This window comes from Amblyomma maculatum, chromosome 1 (assembly GCF_055883805.1).
Source record: "Amblyomma maculatum isolate TAMU_Amacu chromosome 1, ASM5588380v1, whole genome shotgun sequence".
Lineage (NCBI taxonomy): Eukaryota > Metazoa > Arthropoda > Arachnida > Ixodida > Ixodidae > Amblyomma > Amblyomma maculatum.
The window spans coordinates 380,078,463-380,094,859 of record NC_139344.1 but is presented as its reverse complement, the minus strand read 5'-3'; the positions used below and the strand labels follow the sequence as shown (position 1 = coordinate 380,094,859).

The 16,397-nt window shown below is 46.3% G+C and overlaps 1 protein-coding gene across 2 annotated transcripts in view; it reads right to left on the bottom strand.

Annotated features, from left to right (window-relative positions):
- The window catches only part of LOC146208354 (MFS-type transporter SLC18B1-like), a 94,916-nt gene that overhangs the window by 14,597 nt on the left and 63,922 nt on the right, over window positions 1–16,397 (bottom strand). For both annotated transcript variants that reach the window (XM_084592885.1, XM_084592888.1), the window contains exons 6-9: window positions 10,096–10,164; window positions 7,222–7,318; window positions 4,906–5,066; window positions 3,667–3,765 (exon numbers count right to left, since the gene is read on the bottom strand). In XM_084592885.1, coding sequence (XP_084449011.1) covers window positions 3,667–3,765; window positions 4,906–5,066; window positions 7,222–7,318; window positions 10,096–10,164 — 426 coding nt within the window. The remainder of the gene's footprint in view (window positions 1–3,666; window positions 3,766–4,905; window positions 5,067–7,221; window positions 7,319–10,095; window positions 10,165–16,397) is intronic.

The following is a 16,397-nucleotide window of genomic DNA, read 5'->3' as shown; positions in this document are numbered from 1 at the left end:
ACCCAACAATAAAATATCATCCAGGTAGCTAGATAGATGCCTTGAGTCTTCCAATCTGATCATTGAAGCTGCCGATTACCATATGCTCACAAGATTTTGATAAAGCAGACATCAAAGATGAGACCACAATTCCTGTTTTTACTATCTTAGAGATGCGATTTAAAATTTAACAATGGTTTCTCTATCCTAGGTAGGTATTCCCAGCAGATATGGCCCGTCTCAACTGTCAAACGCAGATTGTGTTTCTTTGCTGTGGTGTTCGTCTTTTGCGCTGTTTTTCCATCCGGTTTGCCAGTGTGAGCAGATACAGTTAAATCTCGTTACAAGAGACACTGTTACAAGAGACACTCGGTTATAAGAGACATTTGAAAATGGTTTGGTTGGTTTTCCTATGTCTGCCATGTTAACAACATTGCATACAAGAGACATGGTTACAAGAGTCACTCGGTTACTAAGGACAACTTTTTCAGGTCCGTGGAGTAAATTCTTCACTATTTAGAAGAGACACAACCCAGGTGTGCTCATGCAATGCAGCTGAAGTGTACCAACTCGTATATGATGCACTTCAGATTCCCTTAACTAAATTCTGTTCCATATCAGCGTCCTTTTTGTTGTGTATGTCAGGAACTGAGGAGCGCTTCCTCAGGATTGGAAAGTCAAAATTAAGCTTTCCTGAACAATTTCCTGTTAATGCATGTGAATGCATTTATATACTGATGTGCAGTAAACTGATCAACACAGTGATTTTAGAATTTTTGGTTACAAGAGACCTTGCTTACAAGAGACATGTTTTTCGGGTCCCTTGAGTGTCTCGTGTAACGAGGTTCGGTAATTCAAGACGTATAACTCCTGTAATACACTGTGCCCGAATGACCGTGGCCCGAATGCGTTATCTTACTAAACAATATCTGTAAAGGATACCGTCTATTCCTCAAACACGTTTCTTCAGCAGTTGCATCGAGGATTCTCTACAAACGGCCATTTTCTTGCCGCTGCGTGGTTGTACTTAACCTAGCGCAGAATAATAGGCTTTTTGTGAACCAACCGCTCACAAGGAGCGGATATACAATTTCCTAACAAAAAATGAGCGCAGCCGAACAGGAAATGATATATCAGGCTGCCACGCTCACTCTGCGTGAATTTAGTACCATCCATTATCTATATAAATAGTTACTCCAAATGTGCATAGTGAGAAACAGCATGACTGCATGATTAATGTATTTCCTAATTTGCGAAAACACTTTGTCGTAGTATACTTTTGGAAGGAACATCCTACCTAACGTGTTTAATATTACCGCTTTTGGTTAGTTATACATTTCTTTACACTTTAGTTGTCAACGCATGAACGTATTATACCAAACAGTATACCGGTGGCCTTTTTTAAACCCCTTTACAAACATTTCTTGAAACTGTGAGAAAGACTATAGTGCGCTCTTCGCAAACGACTTGCAGAGCATGCAAGGCGGGCATTACACACGTGACAGATATCACTTAATCAACGGTTGATTACCTTAACTAACCATTAATTTTGTTTTAAGGCGCAATGTTATATTGCCTAATTTGAAACCGTCCCTATTAAAGGTGAACTCAGCCTTTATTTTTTTTAGCAACGGCATTCAGCTTAGATCGCCTAAATATGTCCAGTGTGAAAAATGTGCATTTGAAAGATCGAAAATTTGTCAGTTGGCGTTCCGGCGTTGATAAAATGCGTCGATCAAATTTCCAATGCCACTAATAGAAAGAAACGCTTGCTTATTTTACAATGAAGATATCAACGAGATTTCGGCGACAATACTACATTAAGCTACACCATTTTATACATGTGGAAAGCGGGAAAGCCAACTCAGCACTCGGTACCCGGAAGCCATGGTGCCGATTCAGAAAATTTAGAAACTAGTCTTGGCTTCGATGTCAACCGCATTCAGTTTCGCAATATAACAAAACAACAAAAAGATAATTAGCTGTGTTAATTAATCCCGTAATTATAGAACTCCAACAAGCACATTCCTCCTTTTGATTACATTACTGATCACGTTTTAGCAATTAGGCTGTTCTCACGTCTTGCCTAGCGAGCACGAGGAAGCACTATATGCATATATAAGCCCATGCCGGTGCAGCACACTCGCGTCGTCGTCATAATCATCATCATCAGCCTCAGTATACCCACTGCAGGGCGAAGGCCTCTCCCATATTTTTCCAATTACCCTGTGCTAGCTGCATCCACCTGACCCTTACGAACTTCTTAACCTCGTCCGCCAACCTAACTTTCTGCTGCCCCCTGCTACGCTTTCCTTCCCTTGGAATTCAGTTTGTTACACTATGTGACCATCGCTCATCCTCTCTTCGCACTACATGTCCTGCCCACGCCCATTTCTTCTATTGATTTGCACTGGAATGTGAGGAACTTGAGTTATTTCACTGACCCACTCTGCAGCTTCCTATCTCTTAAAGTTACCCAACCATTTTTCGTTCCATAGCCCTCTGCGTTGTCCTCAACGCAGCACATAAAAATAAAACCTCTTCATGGAATGCGTGACAAAATTTTTTGGACACAAAATGTACAAAACAGCAGACATGAGCTAAGGAAGAACAAGGAGGGTATACGCATGACAAAGCTCACAACACGAGCAAGCAAACATTAATACAGAAAATTGATCCCTAGGCAGGCACAGGATATGCGGTAAGCATGGAATGGTGAGCAGTTTTTCTGTTGCAATGTGTACTAAACGTAGAAGGCACAAGCATGCTGTGCGATATGAACGCGCGTTTAAGATCCTCAGGTGGTCATACTTGTTCCGAGCCGCTGCAGTACGGCACCTCTTTCGCACTTTCTTTCTTCGCTCTGCCCTTCCTCCCTTTAACCGCGGCGATGTTGAGGAGTCCATTGTGAAACGAGGCAGGTATTAGAGACTTTTAGTTTAGCGCTACCGCTACCTCGCGACCGTCAGCACGCATGCGCAGAACACCCCGTGAGCGACAGATGGGGCCACGTACCTGTTAAATTTCAGGGACTCCGCACGCAGGGACCAATCAAGCGTGCTATGCTGACGGCGCGCGGTAGTGGTAGACGGCTGCGGTAAGCAGCAGCGGTAATATAAAAGCCCCTGTTACGCCTTCTACGGTATGAAAACCAATATATTTCCTCATACATACATACATACATACATACATACATACATACATACATACATACATACATACATACATACATACATACATACATACATACATACATACATACATACATACATACATACATACATACATACATACATACATACATACATACATACATACATACATACATACATACATACATACATACATACATACATACATACATACATACATACATACATACATACATACATACATACATACATACATACATACATACATACATACATACATACATACATACATACATACATACATACATACATACATACATACATACATACACACACACACATTACGTGCGGTGAGCAGCAGTGACGGACGAGGACGAGAAGGCCGCGCGGACTTCTGACGTCAATGCTATAGCAGCTCAACGCGTAGTGTAAAACATTCTTCCCCATTTTTTTCTGTGCTTATTAACACAAATTGAAGGCGAGCAGCGCAGAACTGTGCGGTGAGATTCGACTTCACTTTTTTTTTTTGCCTTACCTTGAACTTCGCGAAGACGCCAGAGAGTAGAGCTCCTATGGAGTATCCAACAAACTGGACTGTGAATACGGTTCCAATTTCCGTGTTAGACAACTTGAACTGCGAAAGAAGAGGAATCCTGCTTTGTGTTATGAATCTGTAAGCGCTGGTTATCGAAATACAATGCATAATTCAAGATGTAATAATGCCCATCCATCCATGCAAAAAAAAAAAACACACCACCTGAGTCTATTTATACTGTGCGGCGGTCAATGCAAGTTACATGATCCCTGGTGGCTAAAACGTCCAGAGCCCTTCACTACAACATCCGAATCTCGTTTTGTGACGTTAAACATTGTAAAAGAAACCAGATGACAGCATGGCTGCAATGCACAACGGTCACTACCAAATAATCACACTGAACTGGCTGTGATGCGTGAATTAAGAATTAGTGATGCTTAAACGGTTAGGATGCACTTAGTTATTAAATCGTAATTATTAATTTTATATTAGAGCAATTGGTATTATTTAATTAGTGAACAGTTAATTAATATTAGGTTACTAATTATACGCGCCACAGGACAAGAAAAAGACAAAATAAAGGAACTTAATTCAATACTATCGCATCTTCGATCTGCTCGAACCAATCACAAAAATCGCGAGAAAAGATTAATCACGGCAAGACTGCTCAAGCATTCATGAATAATTTCCCTTGAAATTACGGCGCATTATTTTTAAAATCTTATACATTTGCATGATTTCACGAGAGGCGCCGGGAGCATGATCAACTAAGACAGAGAGAGAGAGAGAGAGAGAGAGAGAGAGAGAGAGAGAGAGAGAGAGACCGGAACGATTTACTTCACTATATTTCAATGCGCTTTTGTATAAAGTACTCTTACATGAGGAAATAGAGGTTCGAATAAGGGCTCGTGTTGAAAAGTCGGGAAGCAGGTGAGAGCATAGCAAATATTACTTATGACCTTTAATAACCTTGTATTATTGCATGGTACTTTGGACAGATAAATAGTACACGACTTCTGAAAAAAAAAAAAAAGCAGCGTTTTGTTTTTCGTTTTCTTATTTTTGTAGCATTTCCTCGTGTTACAAATTAGTGAAAAACCTATTAGACTACAATACCTTATTTAGAAATTTACCCCACGAAGCTTGAAACATATGATGTAGGATTTTTTCACACACTAGACTAAGGCTCAAAGCAGTGATCACGTGTCTGTCTGTGTGCTTTAGTAAAGAGTTCCTTACTTGACGCAGGAAAGGCTCCAACGTTGGTTCGTTGAAGCCGGTCATAGACCAACTTAATGTGACGGTGATGAGGTTTGCTACGAACACGACATCGTAGAGCAGGTGAGAGTATTTCTTTTCCGGACCCTGTGGCTGGGATTCCGTCTGGATGGTCAGGCTTCCTGTTAATGACAACAGGACAATGCTACACATTTTTAAACGGCACCGAACTAGCACATGTTCATGGTAGAAGTTTTTGTTGGCACAATATGTGTGGACACAGCATGGCTTGCATCATTTCTGAACCTCTGGGCCGCTTTCTCTTCTTTTTTTTCTAGTTTCTATTGAATTGGCGTACATTGAATCTTTGTCTCAGGACACTGAGGCAATCGGTGGCGAAATGATTAATCGCATAGTACCTTAACGACATATGGGGAAATATGGGAGAGGCCTTCGCCCTGCAGTCGGTATAGTCAGGCTGATGATGATGATGATGATCACCTTAGCGACACATTCACATCTTTTGGTTTAAGCCAATCTAAATTTCTGCTGTACACTGAAGATTCTCCTCTGGAGTTTAAAATGCTTGCAGGGTGACGATTGCTTGTCTGCTCCCTGTCATGACGTGACTGTATTAGAACGTGAGGGCTGCGCAATTGACCTCAAAGCATAAACCTGTTTTGGTGCTCGAAGATTGTTATCGATGATGGTGCAGCCGTTCGTTTAAAAGGAAACCTAAAAAGCTGCACTGAAAGCAGAGTGCATCACCAATATTTCCGCAAGTGACTACGCGAGGGCAAGTATCTCGAGTTATCGATAGATGGCGTAAGCATTTCTGAGGCCGACAAAGAGACCAGGAAATTTCCATTCAAGAAGGCTGTCGCGCCTTTGAAGCATTGAAACAAGCAATGGTGGGTCAGTATTTCAGTATTACTCCTTAATGAAGGTGTGAAACGTATTCATTTCGATTGTGAGATGGCTGTTCGGTGTACTAGTAATAATATTAGCCACGCACAAGTTTACAGGTATGCTGTGTTTACAGCCACCACTAGGAGATCGGATGACTTGTTTCCTCTGGGACTAGCACGTGCTACGCACATTTATCGCTCGAGACAACAAAGAATGGAGCGACAACAGAGTAGACAGATGGCGACAGGAATCACGCCTGGAGCACAGAACACATATACAGAAATGCTCGGAACATCCTTGCAGGTGACGGACGACCCTGAGTCACCAAAGGTCGCCTTCCTGATTTTGCAACGAAACGTTCGCGCGCTGGTCATTCCATTTTCTAGCGTACTTCTTAATCCGACGCAAAAACGCAGGCAAAACTATTGGGGAGGCATTTAACAGTATCGGTCACGTTCTAGGAGGTGGCACACCCATTCGGAGATTGCTGCTATGTAAGACTGCCAGATTGCGTATGACGATCAGAGCCCCCGGAAGGTGCGTGCCAGATAAGCGCACAAGCAGCTCACGCAAGAGATAAAAAGACGAGTGGACCCTTGTTAGCGGCTTTCCCGTCGTTATCAAGCTTATGGGGTACCTTATCTTCATAGTTTCACAAAAGGAGATGAGGGCCAGAACAAAAGCGATAAAGCATTTTGTGGGGACATGCTGTCTTTAAAGCCGAAGATGCGGGTACTACAGTAAAATCTTTTCTTTATCGTTGAGGAGGACAGCTGGTGACCAATTCTATAGCATCATATTTCCACACGAAGTATGGTGATCAGTGTGCCTACTCAAACTTGTTAAACAACTCTTTAGTCGTTCCTCAAGAACAGTGCAGGCTGATGATGCGGTTCCTGTCTCCACCATGGAAATGAGATGCAAGGAACTGCTAGAACAGCAATATCACTGACAGCGCTGCGGCGGTTCGGTTTCACCTGGCATCCTCAGTATTCACACGGCCTCGAGCCATCGAAAATTCCAGTCTTTGTGATTCTACGCCGGTGCCGAGAAGTGTCATGGTGATAGTGCAGATTCATCGGTTGTGCACAAGCGGATAAACGCACCGGTTTACCAGACTTTTCTTTTTAGGCTGCGTGTACACTCAGCTGGAAGCGCACAGAAGTAGAAAGGGACCATGTTTTGACAAGTTCTCTTTTTTTTATTTATTCCTAGAGACTTATAAATGAGTCCGGTTTTATACTAATCACATGATGTTGCAAACACGATCTAAATATGACTAATTACAGGTCAAGGAAGCGCATCACTACAGCTAGTGTGAGTTGGCAATGGCAATGACATTCACGAAATCATTACGCAGCAAGGAAGGCGAGCATCTGTGCTCGAACCCAATCAGTCCAAATATGTAAAGACTATAGCTTCCCTTACCTTGCTTGGAGCTCCTGGGATTTATTGATGCCATCAGTGGCAATGACAGGACGAGCAGGCCGCCGATAACGAAGAAGGGAAGCGGAAAGGCCCAAAGCTGTCGAGAGAAAAAAAAAAAAAAGAAAACTCACACTGAGGGCTTTCATACTGCTTGATCAATCAATTATTTAGAGAAGGCCGGCATGACTCCATGGCTTACGCTTTGGCTGTAGTAAATCGACTACTTAAAATTTCCAAAATCATGCCGCCCGATTTCCTCGCACGTCTTGTGCTTTTCAGTCTAGATGTTTCCATTTTGTGAGACATAGTACCAACTGAAAATTTATGAGTTTAGCGCTTAATATAACAGCTTGACGCTTTTAAGGCAAAAGCCTTTATAGGCTCATGACTCGCCAGCGTGCCCGATCGCGAGAAGTGTCGCGAGACTGTGACGTCATACCTGGTGAGGTCATCCGCCTTGACCGCACATGTCGTCATCATGACGTCACATCCGATCACATCTAATAACCGGAAATGACGTCATCAGGACGTCACGTCCGGTCATGACTGATGGTATCACCAGGTGATTCATAGGAAGCTGACTCCGCCGGGCGTCCGATCCAGGCGTCCGTGCTGCGCCTTTCATTTGACGCTTCCTCGAAAACCGATATTCCGCGGAATACCGCGAGATTGTGACTTCACGTGGTGACGTCATCGGCCATGACGTCATGACTGAATGTGGTGTCATCATAATGCCACATCCGAGCATGACCGATGACATCACGAAGTGATTCACGGAAGTTTACGAACATGGATATATACGAAGCTGTCCCCGTCAGGCATGCGATCTGGGCGCCCATGCTGTGCTTTTCACTTGGCGCTTTCTTGAACGCCGCATCGCTCAGAACACAGAATCAGGTGTAGTAAAGCAAAAATCAGCGGCATTTCAAACAAAGGCTTTCGCCTCATAGCACTTTAGTGGTCCAAAGTGCCTTGAAAAGATTTATTACTACAGCTTTATTACTGATGCTTCCAAAAGGTAGCACAATAGGTTACAGCCGCAACTTCAGATTGTCTCTCAGATCTGCCCTGTGTCACGCTTGACGTGAAGGACTGCGCGTGCTTCGAGTGCTAAGGGCTCCCGAGTTTGGATCTCTTGCAGAGACACAGCATGACAAAAGCTTGTTAGAATCAAGAAAAATGTTTTGTTATTGTACTACGCTAGAAAGCGAAGCCAGAACATAAAAATCAACAAAGAATGAACGTATAGACCAATGACATGGTTACGGTGGGGGTGATCACGGACCGAGGTGATGACGGCCACGTTGTCGCTTTCTGGTGTCTATTCATTGTATTTCTTTAATTTGACGGGCGCGTCGCTAGATATGGGTTTTGCTACTGTGCTCAGGTATATGCATGTGTTCAGCAAAGCACAGATTTCCTTCTCCCTCCTGAAACATCTTGATTCCTTCTGAACAACGGGGTCGGGTGTCCACTGAGAGTGAGACAATTACCGATGCTTCATTTTGTACGTAAACTTAACAAAGAACAAAAAACGACGCAAAATATTTCGGCAACCGAATATGCATCCTTACTACTTAGGCCGCGTGATTTTTTAGGATTGGAGAAGTTTTAAGATTTTTTGAGGTTGGCTGTGTGGCTTATCTATAACAGCAGGACGCAGATGTGTGCTATGTAGTGCTCATTTGATGGAGGCGAACATGCCAAACCGAGGTACCAAAGATAACTGCAGGCCTTCCAGAACAAAGGCAATATGACAGTCTCAATTTGAAGGTAGAATTAGTTGCTTATCAGCGAGAAAACACTCTGCTCGTGGAGGCTGGGTCAGTAACTATACCGGTCCTTCCCTTTCGCTCTTCGTTTTCTTTCCTGGGACGCCAGTATCAGCAGCGGCTCACAAACGTAGCACCTCGTAACACTGCAACGTTATCAAGTCACGCATCGCGACACTGACGCATCATGACTGACAGTTGAACTAACTTCCCAGGTATTTAGTTGACATTACTGACTTCACTTCTAAGGCTGCCGTATGCAATAGCATTCTAAATACTTCTCAATTTCCTTTGCGTCTGCTTACACTGCTTCTATTTTCTCAATAAAGTGTGTTTGTTTCAATTTTTGACACCTAAAGCTTAACTCGTTTTTCTATTGCTGGGCAGGTGTTTCATGCTATGTATTTCCTCCCGCTCCCCTCTGTAATGCCTTCAGGTCATGAGGGTGTTGAAATAAATAAATAAATTAATCAATAAATACAAACTTCCACGTAACAAGAAGACTGGCTAATTTATTTATTTTAATAACAGATGCTCTCCTTTCCCGCAGCGGTGGCGCAGTGGTTAGGGCGGCCGACTGCTGTACCCTAGAATGCGGTATCTAATCCTGGTCTCAGCGGCTGTTTTTTGATGGAGGCGAAAAGCAAGGCTCCCATATACTGTGCGATATCAGTGCACGCTACATAACTGCAGGCTGTCGAAATTTCGCAGCCCTCCATTACGACGTCTTTCATAGCTTGAGTCGCTTTGGGACATTAAACCCTAAAACCAAACCAAGCCAGACGCGCTTGTCTATCCGGTCTCTTCTCTGTACGAAACGTTACGAGCTTAGAGTTTTAAGCAACTTAGCGATCAGGCGCACGCGCAGGTTCCCTTTGCATTATTTGATTCTGCGACTGATATTTGAGGCGAACAGGCACAAAAATAAATGTGAGTACTTGTCAGAGTGTAGAACTGCAAGATGTTATTGCAAACATCGGATGCAACATTTGGGCTTGCTTCGCCATCGTGCTCATTGATAGACAAGGCCTGCAAGAAGACCGCTTCAATCGGCACTTGATTGGGAGGACACTCTTAGAGGTAGTAGTCAAGGAATACTTACGTCGATAAGAGCTCCGCCGAGGGAGGATCCGACCAGCGTGCCTGCTCCCCACAGGAACTCCATAACGCCCTGCAAATGTAATATGTACCTTGATCACTGCCCGCTGGAAGAGGTCAACACTATTGTTGCATTTTTTCGCAAATGGTTGCATCAGCCATGGGTTAGTTAAGTTTGCGGGCTTCGCACAGAAGCGAGATTCCGAAGGGGCCAAGGGGCAGTTTGACGCGGGCAGATTTATGACGGTCGCGCGGGCGACCGCTTCTCGGAAGTGAGCCCAGAACACATGGCAGCGGGCGACGCCGCCGGCTCTCTCCGCCCCGAGCCGTGAGGGAGGCAGAACAGTGCAGTTAGAGCGCACAGCATAAGCGCAGTGGTTGTGGGTTCGGCGCTAACTGCGGTGTCTCCCGGTTCGAGTGGAGAGGGCGCGAAGGCCATAAATCCCGAAACGCGGCGTAACACAGGCCTGGGGAGAACGCGCTGTTGACATGTCTTCCCGGGAAGACGCCTGTGTGTCCCTGTGAATCCACCGCCCGCGCGCAACCGACCAAGAGCAGGGATCGGAATGTTTGGGCCTGAGGTTTGCGCGTGTGTGTTTTTATGTATTTTCGGAAGTGTAACCGTTGACGCCGTTTGTCTTTGCGACTGCTTGGCGCCACTTGCGTGGGAGGATTTTGGAGAGGGAAAAGTTGCAGATGTATGTGTTTGTGTGCGCAACCACTCCCCGCTTAGTGCGTGCTTTGTGTGTGTTTTATTTGACATGCGTAGGAGAGGGTATGTGTGGCACAATGATTGGCCAGCCCATTTTAAAGGACTGCATGTTATTGGCCACAGAGTGGCGTACGTTGATTGGTCAACGGACAAAACTGGAATTTTGGGTAACGCTAAGAAAGCGAGCGTTGGAGAGTTGGGTTTGGAAGAGAGGTGGGGCTCGGACGTGAGTGGAGGGCAGACGGGTTGTTCGAGAGGGAGGCTAGGCTGACGGAGATCTCAAGGGACTCCGGCCTAAAGTGTAGCAGGAGGCCAAGGCCTGATCCTGCTAGCCTCTGACCTCAGTTCGTTCACCAGTCGCAGTTAGCCCTCTACGTTTGATGTCGCATCCGACGACATTTGTGTAAATACGCCAATTGTAAAAAGTGTAAATAAACGTGTACAGTCCGAGAAGAGAAGTCGTCATCTCCGCACCGCAATGTGTCACTGAGCCACGTGCAGTTGAAGTTCGCGTTGAGGAGACGCGAGTTGTAGAATCAGCCGCATGCTGATAGCAAATAGGGCAGTAAGCGGAAGGCAGTCCTACGAGGAAGTGCGTGATTATATTCTGGGTGAGTTAAAGCTCACACCTGAGGAATATAAGCGTAGGTTCTATGCTTGTCGGAAAGGCGGCGAAACATGGGGACAGTTTGTCACGAAACTAGAAGGGTTGCTTGATTACTACATGCGTAGTAGAGACATAACAAGCTTGGAAGATCTACGGGCGCTACTGATTGCAGATCGCGTTAAACAGCTAATGGAGGATGACATGCGCACGTATGTCTTACAGCATGAGACAGGGGAATGGCTAAAACCTGAGGATGTTGCCAAGTTAGCACAGGGATACGAGGAAAGCAGAGCTTTCAAACGCCCAAATTCTCGGAAGGTTGCTGAAGCGAGTAAGGTTGATTCACACAGTTGGCGGGACCCCGTAGGAAAAGGAAGGTTCCATGGGATCGATCGGAAGCCGTCTTCTAGGTGCTTCACCTGCGGTGAGATGGGTCACTACCAATGGCAGTGCAACCAAACGAGGCCTAAAGCAATAATGGGTGGGCAGCGCGCCAAGGGCTCCGCACCGGAAAAGCTGACTGCCAGAGCTGCATGTGATGTGTACGAGTGCGCGGCAACGCCAACAGACACCGTTTCTACGTCGAAATTAACTTGGGTTGAGCTCACGTCTGCGGGGCGCCCATTTACGGCTTGTTTGGACTCAGGTGCTGACATTACTATCCTGAGAAGGAATGTCATCCCGGCTGAGGCAGACATTCAGGGTGCAGGTAAAGTTCGCCTTAAAGGAGCATTTGGTAAGACAGTTCCAGCCGATTTGATGTATGTCCCACTGAGCCTGTCTGCTAATGACAAGGGCGTAGCCCCTCAGCTTATGACACTGTGCGCAGTAACGGACCATTTAACGGAAGGGATAGATGCGCTTCTAACTCCAGATGCGTTTGATGAGCTGAGGAAAGTGCAGAGACAAGCCACTGAGCTAGCCGTGCGCATTGTGCAGGCAGAAGAAGCCGCCCGTGAAGCGGTTGATGAGAGCGTGCGTCCTAGAGAGGTAGCCGAAGACGAGGCGATAGAAAGCGGTCCTACGGGTGTTCAGGACGGAGCAGTTGCAGCAGAATCGTCGGGGCCGAACGGCGAGCAATGCGCTGACACGTTCGCGAAAGAGCAGAGAGAAGATGCGTCATTAGAAAGCTCATGGGCACAGGGACGCGATGGAACGCATGGCATGGTGATTGAAGGAGGACTCTTATTTCACAAAGATGACATGAATGGCAGGCAGTGCAAACAACTGGTCCTACCCGAGATGCGTCGAAGGGAAGTGTTGATACTAGCCCACGATAAAGCGTGCGGCGGGCATTTTTCAGAGAAAAAGACAAAGCAACGTATTCGCAGTGCCTTCTTTTGGCCAACAATGTCTGCAGATGTGAGAAAGCATTGCCAGTCGTGTCACACGTGTCAGACATTCGCTAACAGGAAGGTGACGGACCGAGTTCCGATAACCCCGTTGACACGGCCGCAGCAGCCATTTCAGGTTGTCTACCTTGACTGCATAGGGCCTATTGAGCCGGCTTCTGCGCGCGGACATCGGTATGCATTGTGTTTAATCGACCTTTGCACGAGGTGGCCTGAGGTAATTCCACTGCGAGCACTAACTGCTAAAGCCACCTGTCAGGCGTTGCTGGACATTTTTGCGCGCTTCGGCGTACCAGAGCTGGTGTGCAGTGATCAAGGGGCTAATTTCACGGCAGGGCTAACAAAAGAGTTGGCAGAGCGATTGGGAGCACAAGTACGCTTCTCTACGCCGGAACACCCGCAGAGCAATGGGCTCGTAGAGAGGTGGAATGGAGTGTTCAAGTCCATGCTGAGACACGTGATTCACGACCATGCCAGGGACTGGGATAGATATATACCCTGTCTACTTTGGGCGTACCGTGAGCTGCCGCACGAGATCACAGGAATACCCCCTTTCGAGCTTATGTATGGTAGGGTGGCACAGGGGCCTCTTAGCATACTACAAAAGACGTGGACCGGAGCGTGGGAGCCCCCGACAGGGTTGAATAAAGTCGCATCTGCGTATTTGACCGAGCTCCGAGAGAGAATGGCTGAAGCAGCCCGTGCCGCAGATCAACGAGGTGAGCAAATGCAACAGTTATACACTGATAGGTACAACCTCAGGGCGAGGCCGAAATCATTTGAGGCGGGCGATCAGGTACTGATCCTAGAAACAGGACAGGTCGCGAAAATGCAGCCCAAATGGATCGGACCTGCCGAAGTGAAACAGCAGGTGAGGCCAGACAGCTATATCGTACAGCTCCCGGGAGACGTAGAAAAATGGGTGCACGCGAACCGCCTCAGGAAGTACTACGCTCGGGTGAATAACGTCGGCGTGGTCTTTGACTCAGACGAAGAGTTTGGCGAGATTGAAACAACCCCGCAATTTAGTGAAAACGGGAGGACAGTGGCTGCACTGCTAGAGGAAAGCACGCACTTGTCAAACCGACAGTTGACGGAGCTAGATCGCCTGCTGAGACGGTACGGCAGTACATTTTCTGAAAGGCCGGGAAGGTGTAACGTCGGTGAGCACAAAATCATCTTGCTTCAAGGGGCTAAAGCTACCAAGGCGTATCCCTATCGTGTGCCGATAGCACTGAGAGGAGAGGTAGAACGGCAGGTGGAGCAACTGAAAGAATGGGGACTCATATATCCCGTAGAAAGTAGCCTCGCGCATCCGGTTGTGTGTGTTGCTAAAAAGGATGGTACAGTAAGAATGTGCATTGACTACCGTCGCTTGAACGCTGTCACTGAAGCGGATAGCTTCCCGATGGGAAAAACCAGTGAGCTGCTTTACGAGGTAGCCAGGGCCCGATACATATCCATTCTAGATATGACGAGAGGTTACTGGCAAATCGCGATTGAACCAGGCTCTCAGAAGCATACCGCATTTGCGACCACCAGTGGTCTTTACGCGTGGAGAGTGATGCCGTACGGACTTCGTAACTCGGCGGCAACGTTTCAAAGGATCATGAACGAGATCCTGCGAAAGCACCGAGACTATTCGTGCGCCTACATATATGATGTAGCCGTCTACTCTGAGACTTGGGAGCTACATATGCAGCACCTGGAAGCGGTTCTTGCCACGATAGCATCTGTGGGGCTAACGATTAACCCGGAAAAATGCCGCTTAGCTCAGCCTAAAGTCAGGTACCTTGGGCATGTGGTCGGATCTGGCACACACTCCCCAGATCCGGAGAGAGTGAGCGCTGTAGCAGAGCTTAAGAGTCCCTCAACGAAAAGGGAACTACGTAGCGCTTTGGGCCTCTTCAACTACTACCGGGAGTACATACCATCTTACTCCGAAGTTGTACGCCCTCTTACCGATCTCACGAACCGACGCGTGCCGAACAGAGGTGGGCAACCTCATGAGGTTTCGACCTCATGAGGTCGACCTCAACCTCAAAATGACCTCAACCTCACGGAGTGAGGTGAGGTTGAGGTGAGGTCGGCAATAGCTCAAAATATTTTGAGTGAGGTCACGAAATTGAACCTCAACCTCACGCGTGAGTTTGAGGTTGAGTGAGGTCGTAATTGTGTGAGGTCGAAATTGTGAGGTCCAGGCTTTTTGCTGTTGCCGCGGCTTACTTCGAAGAGCGCCCCTTTTGACGCGGAGTTCGAGCGTACTGCCGCGGTGTGCCCGTCGACTCTTGGTGTTCGGTTACCCCCCGTTCGGACGACCGGATGCCGTAGCCCCTGCCCAGGCTTTCCTATAGTCTTCTTGGAAGATTTTTTTTTTTTTTTTTTTTTTTTACGACACGAACTCCTCGTGCCCCCCGCCCGCCACCCCCGTTTTCTCTGACTTGTTTGTGCTGATGCTTGCCGCCGGCTCAAACACCCAGGAGCGCGCAAAGCGCATAACTCACTCTGACCCGCGATGCTTTTGTCGGATGCCGCAAACAAACAAGCAAATTAAAAGCGAAGCAAATTGTCTTTTGCGCAGACGGCGCAAAGCAGAACTGTTTGTCATATGCATCCCCGTTCCCAGGCGCTGACGTCACGGCTGCTGCTTTACATTCGATGAAGGATCCCGCTGTACATTACACGGAACCTTAACAGAAAATGGTGCAGCGAAATTGCATGGGATGAAGATACTAGCGTTTCTTACATCACCAATATAGCGGTAAAACATGCAAGAGGATGAGACGGACGGCACAGCTTATAAGACGCAACTGGTATACAGGAAAGAAGCCTGCGCATGTTAACCATTTGCCGAGGTAGAAGAGGCAAAAAAAATTATATGGGGCTTGTATACAGTAAAGCCCAATGAAAACAAAAATCTTTTTGCTCCGCTAAGGCCCTTTGTTTCTCTCTCAAATTCTCGTGAAACCAAGCAATGCAGGAGGAAGGATGATGGTAAGAGATTCTTAATTTCATAATATCAGGTCTATCTTGAAATCTCTTTAGGCGCAGGAAAAAAAAAAAGCGTTTTCCTACATGTTTTTATAAGTTAAAAACTACTGAGATGTTTTCTGACTCAACATTTTGGTGTCTAGACAGACGAATTAGTGTGGCAAACTGAGCGTGTCTCTTTTGTGCTGCCGTCTGCTCGAGACGGACAAATCAATCGGATGAAAATTTGTGTGGTCAGATATCGGAGTAATATATTCAGACATTCGTTTTTTCTTTAAAAATCCATTGAAATATATGTGAATGAAACCAATTACATGCTGGCACTGAGGAATGCAGTACTAAGTCGATGTCTCAAGCCTTCTATACCCTCTGGGCAGCGCAGTTCTCTTCTTTTCTTAGTGTGCGAAATTTCGTATGCTATCGTCAACATGGTATTTCTTTATATATATTTTCTTGTATGACATTTACGTTCGCGTACTGGCGAACAGAGAACAGGCTTCTTCCCTCACATTTGGCTCTTTCTTTGGCATCTTTCCAGAGGCCCATAGCACAACCCTCCTTTCCACTTACCGGAGCGGTCATTTAGTTTCTCTGTTTATTTTTTTGCAAGTATTGCAAAGCGCGATGTAGTCTCTGAAAACGAA